At 37.1% G+C, this 20,728-nt stretch overlaps 1 protein-coding gene across 7 annotated transcripts in view; it reads right to left on the bottom strand.

Annotated features, from left to right (window-relative positions):
- Window positions 1–20,728, bottom strand: part of DDHD1 (DDHD domain containing 1) — a 122,980-nt gene that overhangs the window by 34,015 nt on the left and 68,237 nt on the right. For all 7 annotated transcript variants that reach the window (XM_037983993.2, XM_037983991.2, XM_037983992.2 and 4 more), the window contains 2 exons: window positions 20,209–20,356; window positions 2,271–2,377 (listed from right to left, as the gene is read on the bottom strand). In XM_037983993.2, coding sequence (XP_037839921.2) covers window positions 2,271–2,377; window positions 20,209–20,356 — 255 coding nt within the window. The remainder of the gene's footprint in view (window positions 1–2,270; window positions 2,378–20,208; window positions 20,357–20,728) is intronic.

Here is a 20,728-nt window from a genome sequence, read left to right on the forward strand (position 1 = left end):
GAACACCTGCTTGGCATAGTGCACTACAGCACAGAACTCCTGGACTCAAGTGATCCTCCTGCCTATGCCTCCAAGTAGCTGGGACTACAGCCACATGCCACTCTGCCCGGCCTAATAATTTTTCTGTATATTCTTTTGTATATTCTGAGTATATAACCATATGACCTACAAATCAAAACAGATGTTTCTGAGTCTTTGTAACTATTATTTCTTTTTCTTATCTTACTGCACTGCTAAGACTTTCAAGCAGAATGTTTAAATTATAAGATATAAAATATATCTTTGGCTTATTCCTGATTTAAAGGAAATGGTTTTAGCCTTTCACTGCCAAAGAACACAATGATGTGTGCTGTAGGTAGATACCCTTTTAAAATTATTTTTAAATTTACACACAATAAAATTGACTCGCATGTGTAGTTTTACGTAACTACTGCCAGGATCAGGATATTGAACTGTTCCATCACCCTGAAAAACTTCTACATGCTGCTCCTATAAATTCAAATCCTCCCTGCTTCCCCTACTCCTGCTAACCAATGATCTGTTCTCTGTCCCTGAAGTTTTGCCTTTTCCAAAATGTCATTAAAATGGAAGCATAAAGTATATAAACTTTCAAGACTGGCTTTTTTTTTTTTTTTTTTTTTTTTTTGAGACAGGGTTTCACTCTGTTATCCAGGCTGGAGCACAGTGGCACGATCTTGGCTCACTGCAACCTCTGTCTCCTGGGTTCAAGTGATTCTCGTGTCTCAGCCTCCCAAGTAGCTGGGATTACAGATGCCCACCACCAAGCCCGGCTGATTTTTTTTGTATTTTTAGTACAGACAGGGTTTCACCATGTTGGCCAGGCTGGTCTCAAACTCCTGACCTCAAATGATCCACCTGCCTCAGCCTCCCAAAGTGTCGGGATTACAGGTGTGAGCCACTGCGCCCAGCCTAAGACTGGCTTCTTTCACTCATCAGAATGCCTTTTATACTACCAAAGTAGCTTAAACGTAACAGAAATTACAAACTCAGGAGTTTTACTAAACAGTAATTCATCCATATTATATACTTTCCTGAGAAGCCTGAGCAATTTACCTGTATGAATGGGAGAAGTTCAAGGGATCGTGTTGTTATTACACTAGAACTTTACATATCAACCACTGCTGCTGAGATCTGTTTTGGTCAATAACATACTTTTTTTTTTTTTTTTTTTTTAAACTCATTACAATTTTTGATGCAATTTGGGTTTGATAAACTACAACTGACATTCCTAACTGACTGTGAGACAGAATCACAGACCTGGACGAGTCCTTATAAATCGTAACTGACTATGAGACAGAATCACAGACCAGGACAAATTCTTATAAATCACCCAGGGAGGCAGTTTAACACTGTGATAAACATAGAATCTGCCATCATAGAGAGCTAGATCCTGCCTGCCACTCTTAAATTTGCCTTTTAGTGAGTTTCAGTTTTATCAGTAAAATGGAGAAAATATAGCAGGTATTTCATGAATTTTTGAGACAATTAAATGAGATACTCCATGCAAAATGCACAGCAGACTGCCAGGTACATAGCAAAAGGCTCCGCAAATGGCAGCTGCTAATATTATATCCAGTATAACAACTCTCTCATTTTGCAGATTATGTAAATAATCAATCTAAACATTCTGTTTTTATGGTTTTAATATTTAATGGACATAACTTTGGGTAAAGAAAGACACATATTTTGGTTGATGACAGATCTTTAAGGAAGACAACTAAACTGATTTTATTTAAACAAATACACAAATTCTCTATGATAGACTGTAATTCACCAGCCCAGGGAACGTATGAAAAACAACAAAGGAAAAAAAAACCCTGAGATTTTTATTTTCCGATTATGAGGGGAAAATTATTAGAAAGAAAAATGTAAGCTCGTATGGAATTGTGGAAAACAAATATTTTTAAAGTGATGACAAATCAACTTAGTGTCAAAAACTTTAGAAAACATTTTATTCCCGCTATATCCCTCCACCCGCCCTCACAATCCACAGAGGGCATGCATGAAAACAGTGCTATCTATGAAATCTATATAGTGGTTCAAATGGTATTAGTCAGTATAATTATTTTAGAAATCAATGGATTTTATTTTCTTAAATAATCTAGAACAAAGGGTGAGTATACCTCAAGACAATTAAATGGAAGACACTATGTTCTCAATGAACAAGAAGTATTTTCTAAAACTTTCTGCATTTGTTTTGGTAAAATTTTGCCATTGGCTAAATCATTCAATTTTTAAACAAAATATACCTCCATCAAGAGTAAGTTTTGACCGCCACTCAACAGGCAGAAATTCAACATGTGTTGCATGGTTGGAAAAATGCCTTTCTTCTATTTTTCTTGCAGCCTCTCTCATCCTAAACAAACAAACAAAAATGCAAACAAAGCTTTATGAGAATAACTTCACATATAAATGTATATGAGATAGAATGTGTTTAATCATAACACTTCCATTTGCTTATAGCTTTGTCCTAAATTTGCCATCTACGATTTCAAATATTCCAAGCTTTTACATTATATTCTAAATAATTATACATAAGAATTTTCAGTAAACAGAATGGCATAATGAATACCTCAGTGCCATCACCCAGCTCCAAATATTAGCAAGTCATGACCTATCTTGTTTCATCTATTGCTCTCTTCATCCTTTCCATAATATAAATTTTAAAATTTTATTTAAAATATGAAGATACTATAAAATTGACTCTTTTCCCCCTTTTGGTGTCAGTTATATAAATTTTAGCACATGTGCAGATTTGTGATTAGTATTACACAATTCAGAACAGTTCATCCAGAAAAACTCCCTCATGCTATTCCTTTAGGAGTCACTCCCTTCTCCCATATTTAAAAACAAATCCTAGATATTGCATTATTTTTTCTGTAGATAGTTTAGTATATATTTCTAAAATATAAGAAAAACATAACCTATTCAGTATTATCATACCAAAGAAATTAATCATTCTTTAATTTCAGCAAATACGTAGTTCAGTGGTCCTATTTTTCCAGTTGGACTATAAATATTATTTTATAATATTAAAATTTTTTTTACACTTGTTTAAACTGAGCTCTAAATACAATCCATGCACTGCAATTAGAAGACATGTCTCTACTATAGGCTCCTTTCTCTATTTTGCCTTGTAAAGGCATACCTTGTTTTACCGCATTCATTTTTTTTTTTTAAATTGCACTCTGCAGATATTACCTTTTTCTCCACTTTTAAAAAACTGAAGGTCTGTGGCAACCTTGCATGGAGCAAATCTATTAGTGCATTTTTCCAATAGCATGTGCTCACTCTGTGTCCGTCACATTTTGTAATCCTCACAATATTTCAAACTTTCTCATTATTATTACATCCACTCTGGCGAACTGCACCTGTATAAGATGAGCTTAATCGATAAATGTATGTGGTCTGACTGTTCCACTGACTGGCTATTCCCCAACCTTTCTCCTGCTCCGAGGGCTTCCGTATTATCCCTGAGACACAACAATATTGAGATTAGGGCACTTAATAATTCCATACTGGCCTCTAGGTGATCAAGTGAAAGGAACAGTCGCACATCTCTCACTTCAAATAAAAAACCAGAAATGATTGAGCTTAGTGAGGGAGGCATGTCAAAAGCCAAGCATGCCAAAAGCTGAACCTCTTGCACCAGTTAGCCACTTTGTGAATGTAAAGGAAAAGTTCTTGAAGGAGATTAAAAGTACTACTCCAGTGAACACACAAATAAGAAAATGAAAAAATCTTATTGTTGATAAGGAGAAAGTTTTAGTGGTCTGGATAGAAGATCAAAACAGCTACAACTTTTCCTTCATTTAAGCCAAAGCCTAATCCATAGCAAGCCTTAACTCTTTTCAATTCTAAAAGACTGAGAGAAGCAAAGAAGCTACAGAATAAAAGTTTGAAGCTAGCAGGTTAGTGCATGAGGTTTAAGGAAAGAAGCTGCCTCATAACATAAAAGTGTGAGGTAAGTGCTAATGTAGAAGCTGCATCAAGTTAAGAAGATCTAGCCAAGATAATCAATGAAGGTTGCTACCTTACACATATTCTCAACGTAGACAAAAAAGCCTTCTAATGGAAAAAGATGCCTAGGACTTTCACAGTTAGAGAGAAGTCGTCGATGCCTGGCTTCAAAGCTTCAAAGGACAGGCTGACTCTCCTGTGAAGGGCTAACACAACTGGTAACTTAAAGTTGAAGCCAATGCTCACTGACCATCCCAAATATACTAGGGCCCTTAAGAATTATACTAAATCTACTGTGCCTGTGCTCTATAAATGGAACAACAAAGCCTGGATAGCAGCACATCTTTTTTTACAGCATGGTTTACTGAATATTTTAAGCCCACTGTTGACACCTACTGCTCAGAAAAAAAAAAAATGATTTCTTTCAAATGATTACTGCCTACTGACAATGTACCTGGTCACTCAAGAGCTCTGATGGAGATGTTCAAGGAGATGAATGTTGTTTTCATGCCTGCTAACACAATATCCACTCTGCAGCCCATGGATCAAGGAGTAATTTTAACTTTCGAGCCTTACATTTAAGAAACAAATTTTATAATGCTATAGCTGCTATAGATAGTGGATGAATCTGGGCAAAGTAAAGTGAAAATATTCTGGAAAGAACTCGTCATTCTAGATGCCATTAAGAACATTTGTGATTCAGTAATTCATGGGGGGTGAAAATCTCAACATTCCAGAAGTTTGGAAGAAATGGATTCCAACCTCATAAATGACTTTGAGGGGCCCAAGACTTCAGTGAGGAAGTGACTGCAGATGTATTGGAAATAGCAAGAGAACTAAAATAAGAAGAGTGTGAAGATGTGACTGAATTGCTGCAATTTCATGAGAAAACTTCAGAGGATGAGTAGTTGCTTCTTACGGATGAACAAAGAAAGTGGTTTGAGATGGACTCTTGGTGAAGATGTGAATATTGCTGAAATGGCAACAAAGAATTCAGAATATGCCATAAACTTAGGTGATAAGGCAGTGGCAGGGTTTGAGAGGATTGATTCAAATTTTCAAGTAAGTTCTACAGTGGGTAAAATGCTCTCAAACTGCATTGCATGTTACAGGGAAATCTTTCTGAAAGGAAGAATCAATTGATGTGGCTAACTTCATTGTTGTCTTATTTTAAGAAATTGCCACAACCACCCCAAACTTTGACAACTACCATCCTGATCAGTCAGCAGCCATCAACATGGAGGCAAGACCCTTCAACAGCAAAAAGATGCTGTGAACTCACTGCAGCCTCAGATAACTGGTTAGCAACGTTTAGCAGCACCGCATTTTAAAATTAAGATATGTACATCGATTTTTAAAGACATTATGCTATCACATACTTAACAGTTTACAGTGTAGTGTAAACCTAACTTTTATATGCACTGAGAAGCCAATTTGTGCAACTTGTTAATTATGGTATTTGCTTTATTGCAGTGGTATGGAACCAAACCCACAGTATCTTTGAGGTATACCTGCAATTTTGTGTTTATGTTTCCTATAAAGTTACTCAGAGTCCGATTTTCATTCATTGCATCCCTATGGTGCTAACATGTTCTTTGTCCTGTTTCCTATAATTTGGTAGTTAGTTACAAGGGCTTCATCAGATTCAAGCTCTGTTTTGGTGAGACTACTACTCCATATGTACATAGGTACATACAACTCTTCTCTTTTTGGTGATGATAGCAGTTACTGATGATCATTGCTTAAATCCATTAGTTTTCATGGTGGCAAAAGTGCCTTTTATATTCCATCACTCTTCATTTGTTTATAGACTTACACTTCTAGAAAAAGAAATTTCCTTACATTAAATATTTAGCTGCACTGGGGTATAACCAAATAGTTTCTGCATGAACTGAGGCACAGTTAATCTAGAAAAGGCAGGATAAATGGTTAATTCTTCCCCTTTATTAACAGTTCTCAAAATAACAAGTTATTAGGTTTTATATATTTTGATATCATTACTAATTCACAGATTTAAGCATATTTGATGCATATCAATCCACTGTAGTTATTATCCTTACCAAGGTTCAAATTGTCTCCTCTTTTAGGTCTGTGAATCTCTTCAACTTGCTTTTGAGACAACTTCACTATTTTTTTTTTTTTTTAAACAACTGTGGCTTTTAATATATTCAAAGACTTATGCAACCATCACCATTATCTAATTTCGTTAACACTTTCATCACCCCAGAAAGAAACACTATACTCATTAGCAGTCACTCTCTATCCCTCTTCCTCCCACCCACCAGCACCCACTAATCTACTTTCAGCAGATTTGTCTATTTGAGTATTTCATATAAATAGAATCATACAATATGCGGTCTTTCGTGTCTGGCTTTTCAGTTAGTGTAATGTTTTCAAGTCTCATCTATGTTGCATCATAAATCGGTACTTCATTGCTTTTCATTGTTGAATAGTATTTCATTATATGGATATGCCACTTTTGCTTACCGCTCATCAGCTGATGGATGTTTGGGTTGCTTCCATCTTTTTGGCTATCATGAATAATGCTTCTATGAACATTCTTTAACAAGTTTCTGTGGACATACATTTTCAGATCTCTTGGGTATACACATAACGATATTGCTGGCTCATACACTAACTTTAACTTTTGGAAGAACTGCCAAACTCTTTCCAAAGCAGCTGTACTATTTTCTAATCTCACGAGAAACACGTAAGGGTTGCGATTTTTCTTCATCCTAGCTAATACTTGTTAATTTCTATCCTTTCGATAAGAGTTATCCTAGTGGGTATAAAGTGGTACCTTTAAAGTGGTAGTGTTCAAGGTCACATCTCTCTAATAACTAAAGATGCTGACCATCTTTTCACGAGTTTATTGGCCATTTGTACATCCTATTTGGACAAATGGCTACTCAAATCCTTTACCCATTTAAAAAAAACTGGGGTCTTCGTTTTTTAAAAACTGTTGAGTTGTAAGAGTACTTTATATATTCTGGATCCTAGACCTTTATCAGATACATGGTTTGCTAATATTTTCTCCCATTCTGAGGGTTATCTTCATTTTCTTCAGTGTCCTTTGAAGAACAAAAGGACTTTCTACTTATAGTAGAATGTCATCTGCAAACAGAGATAGTTTTATCTCTTCCATTCTAATCTAGATGTCTTTTATTTCTTTTGATTAATTGCTGTGGCTGAAATGCACAATACAAATGCTGAACAGAAGTAGTCAGAGTGGATATCTTTGTCTTGTTCCTGATCTCAAGGAACAGCTTTCAGTCTTTCACTATTAAAGAATAAGTTTAGCCACAGGCTTTTTGTAGATGCCCTTTACCAGATTGAGAAAGTTGCCTTCTGTTTCTAATTTCCTGAGTGCTTTTATTATGAAAGTATGTTGAGATTTTGTCAAATGTCTTTTCTGTGTCTGAAAGTCACATGATGTGGTTTTTTTTTTTTTCCTTCATTCTACATGTGGTGGATTACCTTGATTTAAAAAAAAAAAAAAGTTGACCCTATCTTGCATTCCTGGGATAAATGCCACTTAGTCATGGTATATAACCATTTATATATGTTGCTGGATTCAGTTTGTTGGCATTTCATTGAGATTTCTGTGGTCTGTATTCAGTAAGGGATATTGGTATAGTTTTCTTTTCCTCATGATGCTTTCATTGGTTTTTGGTGTCAGGGTAATACTGGCTTCATAGAATGAGCTGGGAAATCTTCCTTCCTTTTCTATTTTTTAGAGAGTTTGTAGAGAAGTGGTGCTAATTCTTCTCTATTTTTTTTTAAGAGACATGATCTTACTATGTGGCCCAGGCTGAAGTGCAGTGGCTATTCACTGGAACAGTCCTGTACTATAGCCTGGAGCTTCTGTGCTCAAGCAGTCCTCCTGACTCAGTCTTCCATGAAGCTGAGACTGCAGACACATGCCAACGCACCCAGCTTAATTCTTCTTTTGATGTTTGGTAGAATTAACCAGTGCAATCTTCGGGTCCTGGGCTTTTGTTGTTTTGGTGGGAAGTTTTTTGATTATTAATCCAAACGCTGTACTTGTTATAGGTCTCCTCAGACTTCCTATTTCTTACTCATTACCAGATCAGTTTTCCTAGTTTGTGTCTGTCTTGGAAAGTGATTACTAAAACAGTTTTGGTAGTTTGTTTCTAGAAATTTGTTCATTTCATCTAGGTTATACACTCTGTAGCACAGAATTGTGCATAGTATTCCCTTATAATCCTTTTTATTTCTCTAAGGTTGGTGGTAGTAATGTCTCCTTTTTTACTTTTGATTTTAGTAATTTGAATCTTCTTTTTCTCTTGGTCTAGTTAAAAGGTTCTCAACTTTGTGAATCTTTTCAAATAACCAGAGTAATACACAGAGATCTTCCCTATTTTACAACTGCACACTACTCCATTATATAGATAAAAGCTGTAGTTTATCAACCTATCTCTTATTGATGAACATTTGAGTAGTTTCCTACGTGATGCTGCAATCAAAAGCCTTGTGCACGTCCTTTTATTTTTGCTGATATTTTTTGGGATAGAGTCCTGGAACTAGGTTTTCTGGGTCAAAGGATAAATACATATGTAATTTTGATAGATACTGCCACATACTCATTTTCATTGCATTCCATCAGCTGTATAAGAACATCTATTACCTACAGCCTGGCCAAAAAAGCATGTCGTCAAATTTTGAACTTGTGCTAATCTGATAGTTAAGAAATGACATCTGTTTGGGTGCGTTGCTCATGCCTGTAAACCCAGCACTTTGGGAGGCCGAGGCAGGCAGATCACTTGAGGTCAGGAGTCTGAGACCAGCTTGGCCAACATGGTAAAATCCAGACTCTACTAAAAAAAACACAAAAATTAGTTGGGTGTGGTGGTGCGCACCTGTAGTCCCTCCCAGCTATTTGGGAGGCTGAGGCAGAAGAATCGCTTGAACCCGGGAGGTAGAGGCTGCAGTGAACCAAGATTGCGCCACTGCACTCCAGTCTCAGTGACAGAACAAAACTCTCTCCAAAAAAAAAAAAAAAAAAAAGACTTTTCATACGGTGAACAGCCATTTCCTTTTCTAGGAACTACTTGCTTATATCTTTAGCCCATTTTCCCATAAGGTGGTTGAACATATTTTTATTTTTTGCATGATTTCACATATTAAGAATCCTTCATCTATAAGTTGAAAATGTTTTCTTTCAGTTCAACTTAGTTTTTCTTTGCCATATTTTTTTTTCTAGATGATATAATATTTATCAATATTTTTCCTTATTTCTTGTGGATCAAGTCATAGAATAGTTTTCTCTATTCTAAGTTCTAGAAGAATTCAAGCTCTCCTTTAAAAAAAATCCCTAATACTTGTATAATTTCATTTCTTTTCCTTCCCCCTGGCCTTTTTTTGTTTGTTTGTTTAGAGATGAGGTCTTGCTATGTTGCCCCAGCTGAAGTGCAGTGGCTATTCATAGGTGTGGTCATAGGGCACTACAGCCTCGAACTCCTGGGCTCAAGCGATTCTCCTGCTTCAGCCTCCCAAGTAGCCAGGAAAGTAGCTAGGACTATAGGCACATGCTACCATGTCCTGGTTTCATTTCTTTCACTTAAATGTAATCCAATTGAAATTTATCCTTGTGTGAGCAATGGATCCAATTTATTTTTTTCTATATGCAAATCTAGCTATCCCAATAGTACTTGTTGAAAAGTCTATCTTCATTTTCAGTATATTTTAAAAGGCATTACATTATAATTATGTTTATTGATTGCATATCCCCAAAGTTGGCATTTTAAGAAGCCTAAATAGAGTCTACTTTGCCAAAATAAAGATGTGCTTCCCTTATCATCACTGAAAATAAAATGATAGCCAAAACTTTAGACTTGAAGGCAGGTTCTCTTTATTATCCACAGAGTCTAAAAGTTCCTTTTTTACATCTGATACTCAAGTAACGGTCGCAGGAACATTTTTAAAGTTTCTTTGTCATCTTTTCAAAGGTTCAGTTTTAAAATTTCTAATATTTTTCTACCCACTCATTCAATTTTGATGGCTGTGTAGTTTTTAGGTAAATCATTGTAATATAGTAATTAGGAAGTGGTACGTGTGTTGCTGTTTGAATGTGCACACAAAAGAGTTCATTTAGATTAGTGGTTCTCAACCATGGACAATTTTGTACTTCGAGGGACACTTGGCAATGTTTGGAGATATTTTTGGTTCTAACAACCAAGGGTTTTATTTGCATCAGTGAGAAGAGGCTAGGGATACTGTTATACATCTTACAATGTACAGGCCAGCCCTCATAATAAAAAATTATCCAGTCAAAAATGTCAATAGTGATGTAGCTGGGAAACGCTAACTTTGAGTTCTCAACTCGGAAACACTACATCTGCTTAAAATGTTGTTTTTTTCTAAAGCAAACTTATACAATCCTTCCCTCCACATGATCGCTATCATAATTCTCAAATGATCAAAAACTGATCAAACAGGTATGTCTACTGAATCATTTGGAGTACTGGAGTGACTGTTAAGAAAAAAAAGAAAAGGATGCAAGAAAAATGAAAAAATAGTGAGGGAAGGAGAAGGGGGAGGAGGGGGATGCCAAAGAGAGGAAGGGGGAGACAGGGAGAGGGAAGAGAGAAGATGGATATGTTCTGGCTAGATGCCCAAATTTGCCTTACTAAAAGCAGTAAAATCTATTTCTTAAATATCTCATAAGAACTACTGAGACCAACAGGGGATAGAGAAAATGAGAAAAAGGAATGATTAAAAAATATAATACTATACCTCAAACAATGACCCACTACTGTGCTGCTACGCATGCACAAAATCATGATTTCAGTCCTGTTATAAGCTTATTTCAACTTCCATGTTCTCTGAGCAATGAACGTTTACCTCATATTGTAAGAAGAGAAGATAGAGATTAATAGCATTTAAGAATTACTGTACAACTAGGGATCATTAAATAGCTATAAAAAATAAGTCTTCATAATTCCTCTCAATTAGAAAAAAATTGGTAAACTAATTGGTTTTAAGAAAATATATGTGTGATATAAATATAGAAAAAAATAGAAAAAGATATAAATAGAAAATCATGAACAGTAATCTCCAAGATACTTTTTTTTTTTTAAGAGATGAGGTTGACCGGGCGTGGTGGCTCACGCCTGTAATCCCAGCACTTTGGGAAGCTGAGGTAGGTGGATTGCCTGAGGTCAGGAGTTTGAGACTAGCCTGACCAATATGACGAAGCCCTGTCTCTACTGAAAATACAAAAATTAGCTGGGTGTGGTGACGTGTGACTGTAGTTCCAGCTACTAGGAAGGCTGAGATAGGAGAATTTCTTCAACCCAGGAGGCGGAGGCTGCAGTGAGCCAAGAACATGCCACTGCACTCCAGCCTGGGCAACAGAGCAAGACTCTGTCTCAAAAAAAAAAAAAAAAAAAAAAAAAACACACAAAACAAAAAAAACAAAAAAAAAAACACCAAACATGGGGTCTTGCTTCATTGTCCAATGCTGCAGTGCACTGGAAACTCACAGGCATGATCATCGCACACCACAGTCTTGAACTCCTGGGCTCAAGCAATCCAAAATACATTTTTAAAACAAACAAACAAACAAACAGGGTCCAGAAGTCTATAGCATGCACGTTTTGTGTGGAAAAAAATTTGTATATGCCGAAAGAAAATCTAGAAGACTATAAATGGGGATACAAGGACAAAGGAAAATGAGGGAAGATGGAGAAGAAATGAGAATCAGCCTTTTTACTCCACATTTTAATATTTTGTTTTGTGAACTACATGTGTATATTTCCTGTTCAAAAAAATAAGTTTTGTTGATATTCTTGTCACTATTGTTTATTCTCCCATGTTTTTCTGTACTTATGGGTTTATGCCTTTCTGCTTTTTAAAATTCTTTTTTATATCATGTTCAAAGAGGTTTCAGAAGGGAATAAGATAAGCTCATGTGTTCAACCCACTGTGTTTAATTGAAAACCTCCTTATATTCTTCTAAGGTTATAGCTTTAAAATGACTAATCTAGGGCATTAGATATACAAGTTCTATGACTAGTTCCCTTATAAGGAAACTCCACAAAAAGTAAATCCAGTTGTATTTAAAATGTCTTCCATTTATCCCTTTTAGTAAACTATATCTGACATTCCCAGAAGTTGTCTAAAAATTTGCTTCTCAGTCTGTGTTAAGTAGTAAACATATTTTTCTGGAACAAAGGTGATTAAAGCTAGTTTGAACTAATCATTAGCAGGTTTGCTAAAATAATGTTAAGAGGGAAAACTCTCTATTACCAGGAATCTAAGACACGATTTAAAGAAATCCTGAGAGAACAAAAGGCTGTCAAATCAATCACAAGTACACACAAGCTTCAGGATGGCCCTGATAAGGATGAAGTTTTGTACAGGCCTGAATACTGAACTTAGGAATGACAGCAAGCAGGGAAATGGTAAGAAATCATATAGATTTTCCTATCTTTTAATCATTTATTATGCAGAATTCCTTTTTATATGAATATTTTCCATTGATTACTAAGTTACATGTAGAATTTTCCATCAAATTAACCTGTCTATGAAGAAACGATGGCAATCCTCCCTGTAGTGGACACTTGGGGTTTTTTTTTGAGTCACCTTGGATTCATTCATCCTACTTCCAATAATAGCTCGTGATTTTTATCTGTGAATCTAGCTCTTCCTATAGTTAAGATGAAGTCAACTTCCATCTGATTCTAGGTTGGGAATATGACCAGTTTAGCCAATCATACCCTGCATGGCTACATGCATAGATTCAGGAAGTTGGATGCAACATCATTAGTCACTGAAATGCATAGACTAGCTGGGACTTTTGGAAAAAAAGACTAATTCTTTCTTCTTGAATTTGAGCACAAGATTATATAAACAACATTTGGAATCAAAGGAGATGTGTGATAATGGCTCCACAATGAAGGTGATAGAGCAGATAAAACTGGATTTTGATGACTTGTTTGGCAATTTAACTCCTAGACTCCTCAGTTTTATGAGTTACTAAATGCTGCTTTTGGCTTAAGCCTTTTTGGGTTAGGATTTCCCTCACTTGTACTCAAAGAAATCAAACCGATACCTTCTTATTTATCAATGGCTCCAGAGAGAATATGCAAGTAAACCTAGTTCTCAGGTTCCTAGACATCCAAACAAAATGTCTGCATACTAACATAAAAACATAAACATCACAGGAAGTAATATACAACTCATCAGAAAGTAAAATCAGGATCAGAGGGAAGAGATTCCTGTAATATAAGCCATGGAGATTGAAAAGGATCAGACTTGGCCTGGCACTATGTGACAAGGTTTTTTTCTTTAAAAAGTTGAATTGTGAGGTCTGTTCCAAGATGACTGAACAGGAACAGCTCCGGTCTGCAGCTCCCAGTGTGACTGATGCAGAAGATGCGTGATTTCTGCATTTCCAGCTGAGGCACCTGGTTCATCTCATTGGGACTGGTTGGACAGCGGGTGCAGCCCATGGAGGGCAAGCTGAAGCAGGGCGGGGCATCACCTCACCTGGCAAGTGCAAGGGGTCTGGGATTTCCCTTTCCCAGCTGAGGGAAGCCGTGACAGATTGTACCAGGAAAATCAGGACACTGCCACCTAAATACTGTGCTTTTCCAACGGTTGTAGCAAATGGCACACCAGGAGATTACATCCCGCGCCTGGCTCAGCGGGTCCCACACCCACGGAGCCTTGCTCACTGCTAGTGCAGCAGTCTGATATCGAACTGCTAGGTGGCAGCCTGGCTGGGGAAGGGGCATCTGCCATTGCTGAGGCTTGAGTAGGTAAATAAAGTGGCCGGGAAGCTCGAACTGGGTGGAGCCCACCGCAGCTCAATGAGGCCCACCTGCCTCTGCAGATGCCACCTCTGGGGGCAGGGCAAAGCTGAACAAAAGGCAGCAGAAATTTCTGCAGACTTAAACATCCTCCCCCATCTGACAGCTTTGAAGAGAGTGGTGGTTTTCCCAGCATGGTGTTTGAGCTCTGAGGACAGACAGACTGCCTTCTCAAGTGGGTCCCTGACCCCCGTGCAGCCTAACTGGGAGATACCTCCCAGGCAAACGGGGTCTGGAGTGGACCTCCAGCAAACTCCAACAGACCTGCAGCTGAGGGACCTGACTGTTAGAAGGAAAACTAACAAACAGAAAGGAATAGCATCAACATCAACAAAAAGGACATCCACACCAAAACCCCATCTGTAGGTTACCATCATCAAAGACCAAAGGTAGATAAAACCACAAAGATGGGGAGAAACCAGAGGAGAAAAGGTGAAAATTCTAAAAACCAGAGCACCTCTTCTCCTTCAAAGGATCCCAGCTTCTCACCAGCAACAGAACAAAGTTGGATGGAGAATGACTTTGTCGAGTTGGCAGAAGTAGGCTTCGGAAAGTTGGCAATAACGAACTTCTCTGAGCTAAAGGAGGATGTTCGAACCCATCGCAAGGAAGCTAAAAACCTTGAGAAAAGATCAGATGAATGGCTAACTAGAATAAACCGTGTAGAGAAGACCTTGAATGACCTTGAAGACCTGATGCATGCATAAGCTTCAGTAGCCGATTTGATCAAGTGGAAGAAAGGTTATCAGTGACTGAAGATCAAATTAATGAAATGAAGCGAAAAGAGAAGAGAAAAAAGAGTAAAAATAAATGAACAAAGCTTCCAAGAAATATGAGATTATGTGAAAAGACCAAATCTATGTTTGATTGGTGTACCTGAAAGTGAGGGGGAAAATGGAACCAAGCTGGAAAACACTCTTCAGGATATTATCCAGGAGAACTTCCCCAGCCTAGCAAGGCAGGTCAACAATCAAATTTAGGAAATACAGAGAACACCACAAAGATACTCCTCGAGAAGAGCAACTCCTAGACACACAATTGTCAGATTCACCAAGGTTGAAATGAAGGAAAAAATGTTAGGGGCAGCCAGAGAGAAAGGTCAGGTTACCCACAAAGGGAAGCCCATCAAACTAAAAGCAATCTCTCGGTAGAAACCCTACAAGCCAGAAGAGAGTGGGGGCCAATATTCAACATTCTTAAAGAAAAGAATTTTCAACCCAGAATCTCATATCGAGCCAAACTAGGCTTCGTAAATGAAGGAGAAATAAAATCCGTTACAGATAAGCAAATGTTGAGAGATTTTGTCACCACCAGGCCTGCCTTACAAGAGTTCCTAAAGGAAGCACTAAACATGGAAAGGAACAACTGGTACCAGCCACTGCAAAATATGACAAATCATAAAGACCACCGATGCTAGGAAGAAACTGCAGCAATTAATGGGCAAAATAACCAGCTAACATCATAATGACAGGATTAAATTTACACATAACAGTATTAACCTTAAATGTAAATGGGCTAAATGCCCAGTTAAAAGACACAGACTGGCAAATTGGATAAAGAGTCAAGACCCATCAGTGTGCTGTATTCAGGAGACCCATCTCAAGTGCAGAGACACGCATAGGCTCAAAATAAAGGGATGGAGGAGGATCTACCAAGCAAATGGAAAGCAAAACAAAAACAAAAAAAAACCAGGGGTTGCAATCCCAGTCCTGGATAAAACAGACTTTAAACCAACAGATCAAAAGAGACAAAGAAGGCCACTGCATAATGGTAAAGGGATCAATTCAACAAGAAGAGCCAACTATCCTAAATATATATGCATCCAATACAGGAGCACCCAGATTCATAAAGCAAGTTCTCAGTGACCTACAAAGAGACTTAGACTCCCACACAATAATAATGGCAGCCTTTAACACCCCACTGTCAATATTAGACAGATCAATGAGACAGAAGGTTAACAAGGATATCCAGGACTTGAACTCGGCTCTGCACCAAGCAGACCTAATAGACATCTACAGAACTCTCCACCCCAAATCAACAGAATATACATTCTTCTTAGCACCACATTACATTTATTCCAAAACTGACCACACAGTTGGAAGTAAAGCACTCCTCAGCAAAGGCAAAAGAACAGAAATGACAACAAACTATGTCTCAGACCACAGTGAAATCAAATTAAACTCAGGATTAAGAAACTCACTCAAAACCACACAAGCACATGGAAACTGAACAACCTGCTCCTGAATGACTACTGGGTACATAACAAAATGAAGGCAGAAATAAAGATATTCTTTGAAACCAGTGAGAACAAAGACACAACGTACCAGAAACTCTGGGACACATTTAAAGCAGTGTATAGAGGGAAATTTATAGCACTAAATGGCCACAAGAGAAAGCTGGAAAGATCTAAAATTGATACACTAACATCATAATTAAAAGAACTAGAGAAGCAAGAGTAAACAAATTCAAAATATAGCAGAAGGCAAAAAATAACTAAGATCAGAGCAGAACTGATGGAGATAGAGACACAAAAATGTCCTTCAAATAAATGAATGAAACCAGGAGCAGGTTTTTTGAAAAGATCAACAAAATTGATAGACCACTAACAAGACTAACAAAGAAGAAAAGAGAGAAGAATCAAATAGATGTAATAAAAAATGATAAAAGGGTTACCACCACCGATCCCACAGAAATACAAACTACCATCAGAGAATACTATAAACAACTCTACATAAATAGACTAGAAAATCTAGAAGAAATGGATAAATTCCTGGACACATACACCCTCCCCCAAGACTAAACCAGGAAGAAGTTGAATCGCTGAACAGACCAGTAACAGGCTCTGAAATTGAGGCAATAATTAAGAGCCTACCAACCAAAATAAGTCCAGGACCAGACGGATTCACAGCCAAATTCTACCAGAGGTACAAAGAGGAGCTGGTACCATTCCTTCTGAAACTATTCCAATCAATAGAAAAAGAGGGAATCCTCCCTAACTCATTTTATGAAGCCAGCATCATCCTGATACCAAAGCCTGGCAGAGACACAACCAAAAAAAGAGAATTTTAGACCAATATCCCTGATGAACATCGATTAGAAAATCCTCAGTAAAATACTGGCAAACAGAATCCAGCAGCACATCAAAAAGCTTATCCACCACGATCAAGTCAGCTTTATCCCTGGGATGCAAGGCTGGTTCAACATATGCAAATCAATAAACTTAATCCATCACACAACCTGAACCAAGGACAAAAACCATATGATTATCTCAATAGATGCAGAAAAGGCCTTTGACAAAATTTAACGGCCCTTCATGCTAAAAATTCTTAATAAACTAGGTATTGATGGAATACATCTCAAAATAATAAGAGCTATTTAAGACAAACCCACAACCAATATCATATTGAATGGGCAAAAACTGGAAGCGCCCCTTTGAAAACTGGCACAAGACAGGGATGCCCTCTCTCACCACTCCTATTCTACATAGTGCTGGAAGTTCTGGCCAGGGCAATCAGGCAATAGAAAGAAATAAAGGGTATTCAGTTAGGAAAAGACGAAGTCAAATTGTCCCTGTTTGTAGATGACATGATTGTATATTCAGAAAACTCCATCGTCTCAGCCCAAAATCTCCTTAAGCTGATAAGCAACTTCAGCAAAGTCTCAGGATACAAAATCAATGTGCAAAAATCACAAGAATTCCTATACACCATTAACACAGAGAGCCAAATCATGAGTGAACTCCCATTTACAATTGCTACAAAGAGAATAAAATACCTAGGAATTCAACTTACAAGGGATGTGAAGTACCTCTTCAAGGAGAACTATAAACCACTGCTCAATGAAATAAAAGAGGACACAAACAAATGGAAGAATATTCAATACTCATGGATAAGAACAATCAATATCGTGAAAATGGCCATAGTGCCCAAAGTAATTTATAGATTCAGTGCCATCCCCATCAAGCTACCAATGACTTTCTTCATATAATTGGAAAAAACTACTTTAAAGTTCATATGGAACCAAAAAAGAGCCCACATTGCCAAGACAATCCTAAGCAAAAAGAACAAAGCTGGAGGCATCATGCTAACTGACTTCAAACTATACTACAAGGCTACAGTAACCAAAACAGCATGGTACTGGTACCAAAACAGAGATATAGACCAATGGAACAAAACAGAGGCCTCAGAAATAACACCACACATCTACAACCATCTGATCTTTGAGAAACCTGACAAAAACAAGAAATGTGGAAAGGATTCCCTATTTAATAAATGGTGCTGGGAAAACTGGCTAGCTATATGTAGAAAGCTGAAACTGGATCCCTTCCTTACGCCTTACACAAAAATTCATTCAAGATGGATAAAAGACTTAAATGTTAGACCTAAAACCATAAAAACCCAAGAAGAAAACCTAGGCAATACCATTCAGGACATAAGCATGGGCAAGGACTTCATGACTAAAACACCAAAAGCAATGGCAACAAAAGCCAGAATCGACACATGGGATCTAATTAAACTAAAGAGCTTCTGCACAGCAAGAGAAACTACCATCAGAGTGAACAGGCAACCTACAGAATGGGAGAAAATTTTTGCTATCTACCGATCTGACAAAGGGCTAATATCCAGAAACTTAAACAAATTTACAAGAAAAAAATCAAACAACCCCATCAAAAAGTAGGCAAATGATATGAACAGACACGTTTCAAAAGACATTTATGCAGCCAACAGACACATGAAAAGATGCTCATCATCACTGGGCATCAGAGAAATGGAAATCAGAACCACAATGAGATACCATCTCACACCAGTTAGAATGGCGATCATTAAAAATCAGGAAACAACAGGTGGAGAGGATGTGGAGAAATATGAATGCTTTTACACTGTTGGGAGTGTAAACTAGTTCAGCCATTGTGGAAGACAGTGGGGTGATTCCTAAAGGATCTAGAACTAGAAATACCATTTGACCCAGCAATCTCATTACTGGGTATAAACCCAAAGGATTATAAATCATGTGAATATAAAGACACATGCACATGTATGTTTATTGCGGCACCATTCACAACAACAAAGACTTGGAACCAACCCAAATGTCCATCAATGATAGAGTGGATTAAGAAAATGTGGCACATATACACCATGGAATATGATGTAGCCATAAAAAAGGATGAGTTCATGTCCTTTGTAGGGACATGGATGTAGCTGGAAACCATTATTCCGAGCAAACTATCACAAGGATAGAAAACCAAACACCGCATGTTCTCACTCATAGGTGGGAACTGAACAATGAGAACACTTGGACACAGGGTAGGGAACATCACACCCTGGGCCCCACTGGGGTGAGGAGATGTGGGGGGCATAGCCTTAGGAGATATAACTAATGTAAATGACGAGTTAATGGGTGCAGCAAACCACATGTATACATATGTAACCTGCACATTGTGCACATGTATCCTAGAACTTAAAGTATAATAATAATAAAAAGAGGTTGAATTGTATTTTTACTTTAATCCATTAGCTGACATTAATAGATGTTACAATAAAAAGTGAAATAAAACTCAGCATTGCATTATTATTATACAGGTGTTGCTGAGGACATACTTCCTAGTATCATAACACCGTTTGCTTTATAAGGATTCAAATGAACCTTTATAAGCCTCAGAATCAAATAAACTGGACTTGTCAACAACAGACTTGTTCTCCTGGCATCATCTATAACCGATTATATTTTTCTTTACACTGGCTGCTAGCTCACAGCCAAGTTTGTGGTGGAACCCTTAACCCTAACATGCCATTTTAACAAAGTCATTAATGTTTTTGAAACACGCAAATATCATATATACCCCTAAGACATCTTTAAAAGTTTTAGGATAAAACTGAATATAAATAAACTAATGAGGTAAATAACCTGTCTGGTATGTTGGTAAACAATCCACTGTTTTCCACGTAAAATTCAGAGTTCAGTTTCCTTGGGTAGCAATTAATCGGATAGGTTAAGCTGCTAATTGGCTATTTCTTAACCTTTTAGAGTTGTGCAACTTTGCAGTATTCTTAGTTTCTGAAGTTCAGAGAGTAAGATATAACCTAAAACTAGATATTTTTCTTGCTTTCAACCTTAGACTATAAATTAACTTAATATATTAGATTTAAAAAGGCTTCCTTATCCCTCTTCTTCTCCATACTGTGGGGAGAAAAAAATCAAACATCATCATCATCCACTAGACATAATCCCTCTCAAAATTTGGTCCAGATACTTGATCTATGACTTAAGAGGTATTCGAATAGTTGGCACTGGAGGAACATGCAGTGGAATTTATACTGTTAATATCTCTTATACTCTGGATGAAAGTTTGGATTCTAGACTAGATATAGAATGTATTCATCAAAGAACTTACATGGCTGTATTTTTTATAATTCTTCCTTGGTCCATTTTCTGCCCAATGCCATGCACAACAAATACAATATGGGTAGTCTGTGATGGCTTGTCTTCTAATGTGGCTTCTTCTACATAACCTCTATGAAGTCTGGTCCCACTACTTGATGCTGTAGAAAAATTTTAATTCTAAATTTACTATTTAATCTGAGAAATAGCATTTTCCACAATATGTTTAAAGAAAAAAAAGAAGTAAAAGGAATACTATGAAAAAATTTCACTGGCTGTGGGGGAGGAAATAAAAACCGTACGAAGGTATATATTGATCAGCTGTGATATAAAGTGAACTGGACACAAAACCAAAGCCAGAAACCATAAAGAGAAAGAAAGGGAAGGAAAGACGGACAAATTGAATATATAAAAATTTAAAGCTTCTATATTATAATAAGAAAATATCAGGAAAAAAGAAATGGCAAACTGGAAAAAATATGCAAAATATAACACATAATTACTTAAGTATACAAAGAGAGCTTACTAATTAA

This window comes from Chlorocebus sabaeus, chromosome 24 (genome assembly GCF_047675955.1).
Source record: "Chlorocebus sabaeus isolate Y175 chromosome 24, mChlSab1.0.hap1, whole genome shotgun sequence".
Classification (NCBI taxonomy): Eukaryota; Metazoa; Chordata; class Mammalia; order Primates; family Cercopithecidae; genus Chlorocebus; species Chlorocebus sabaeus.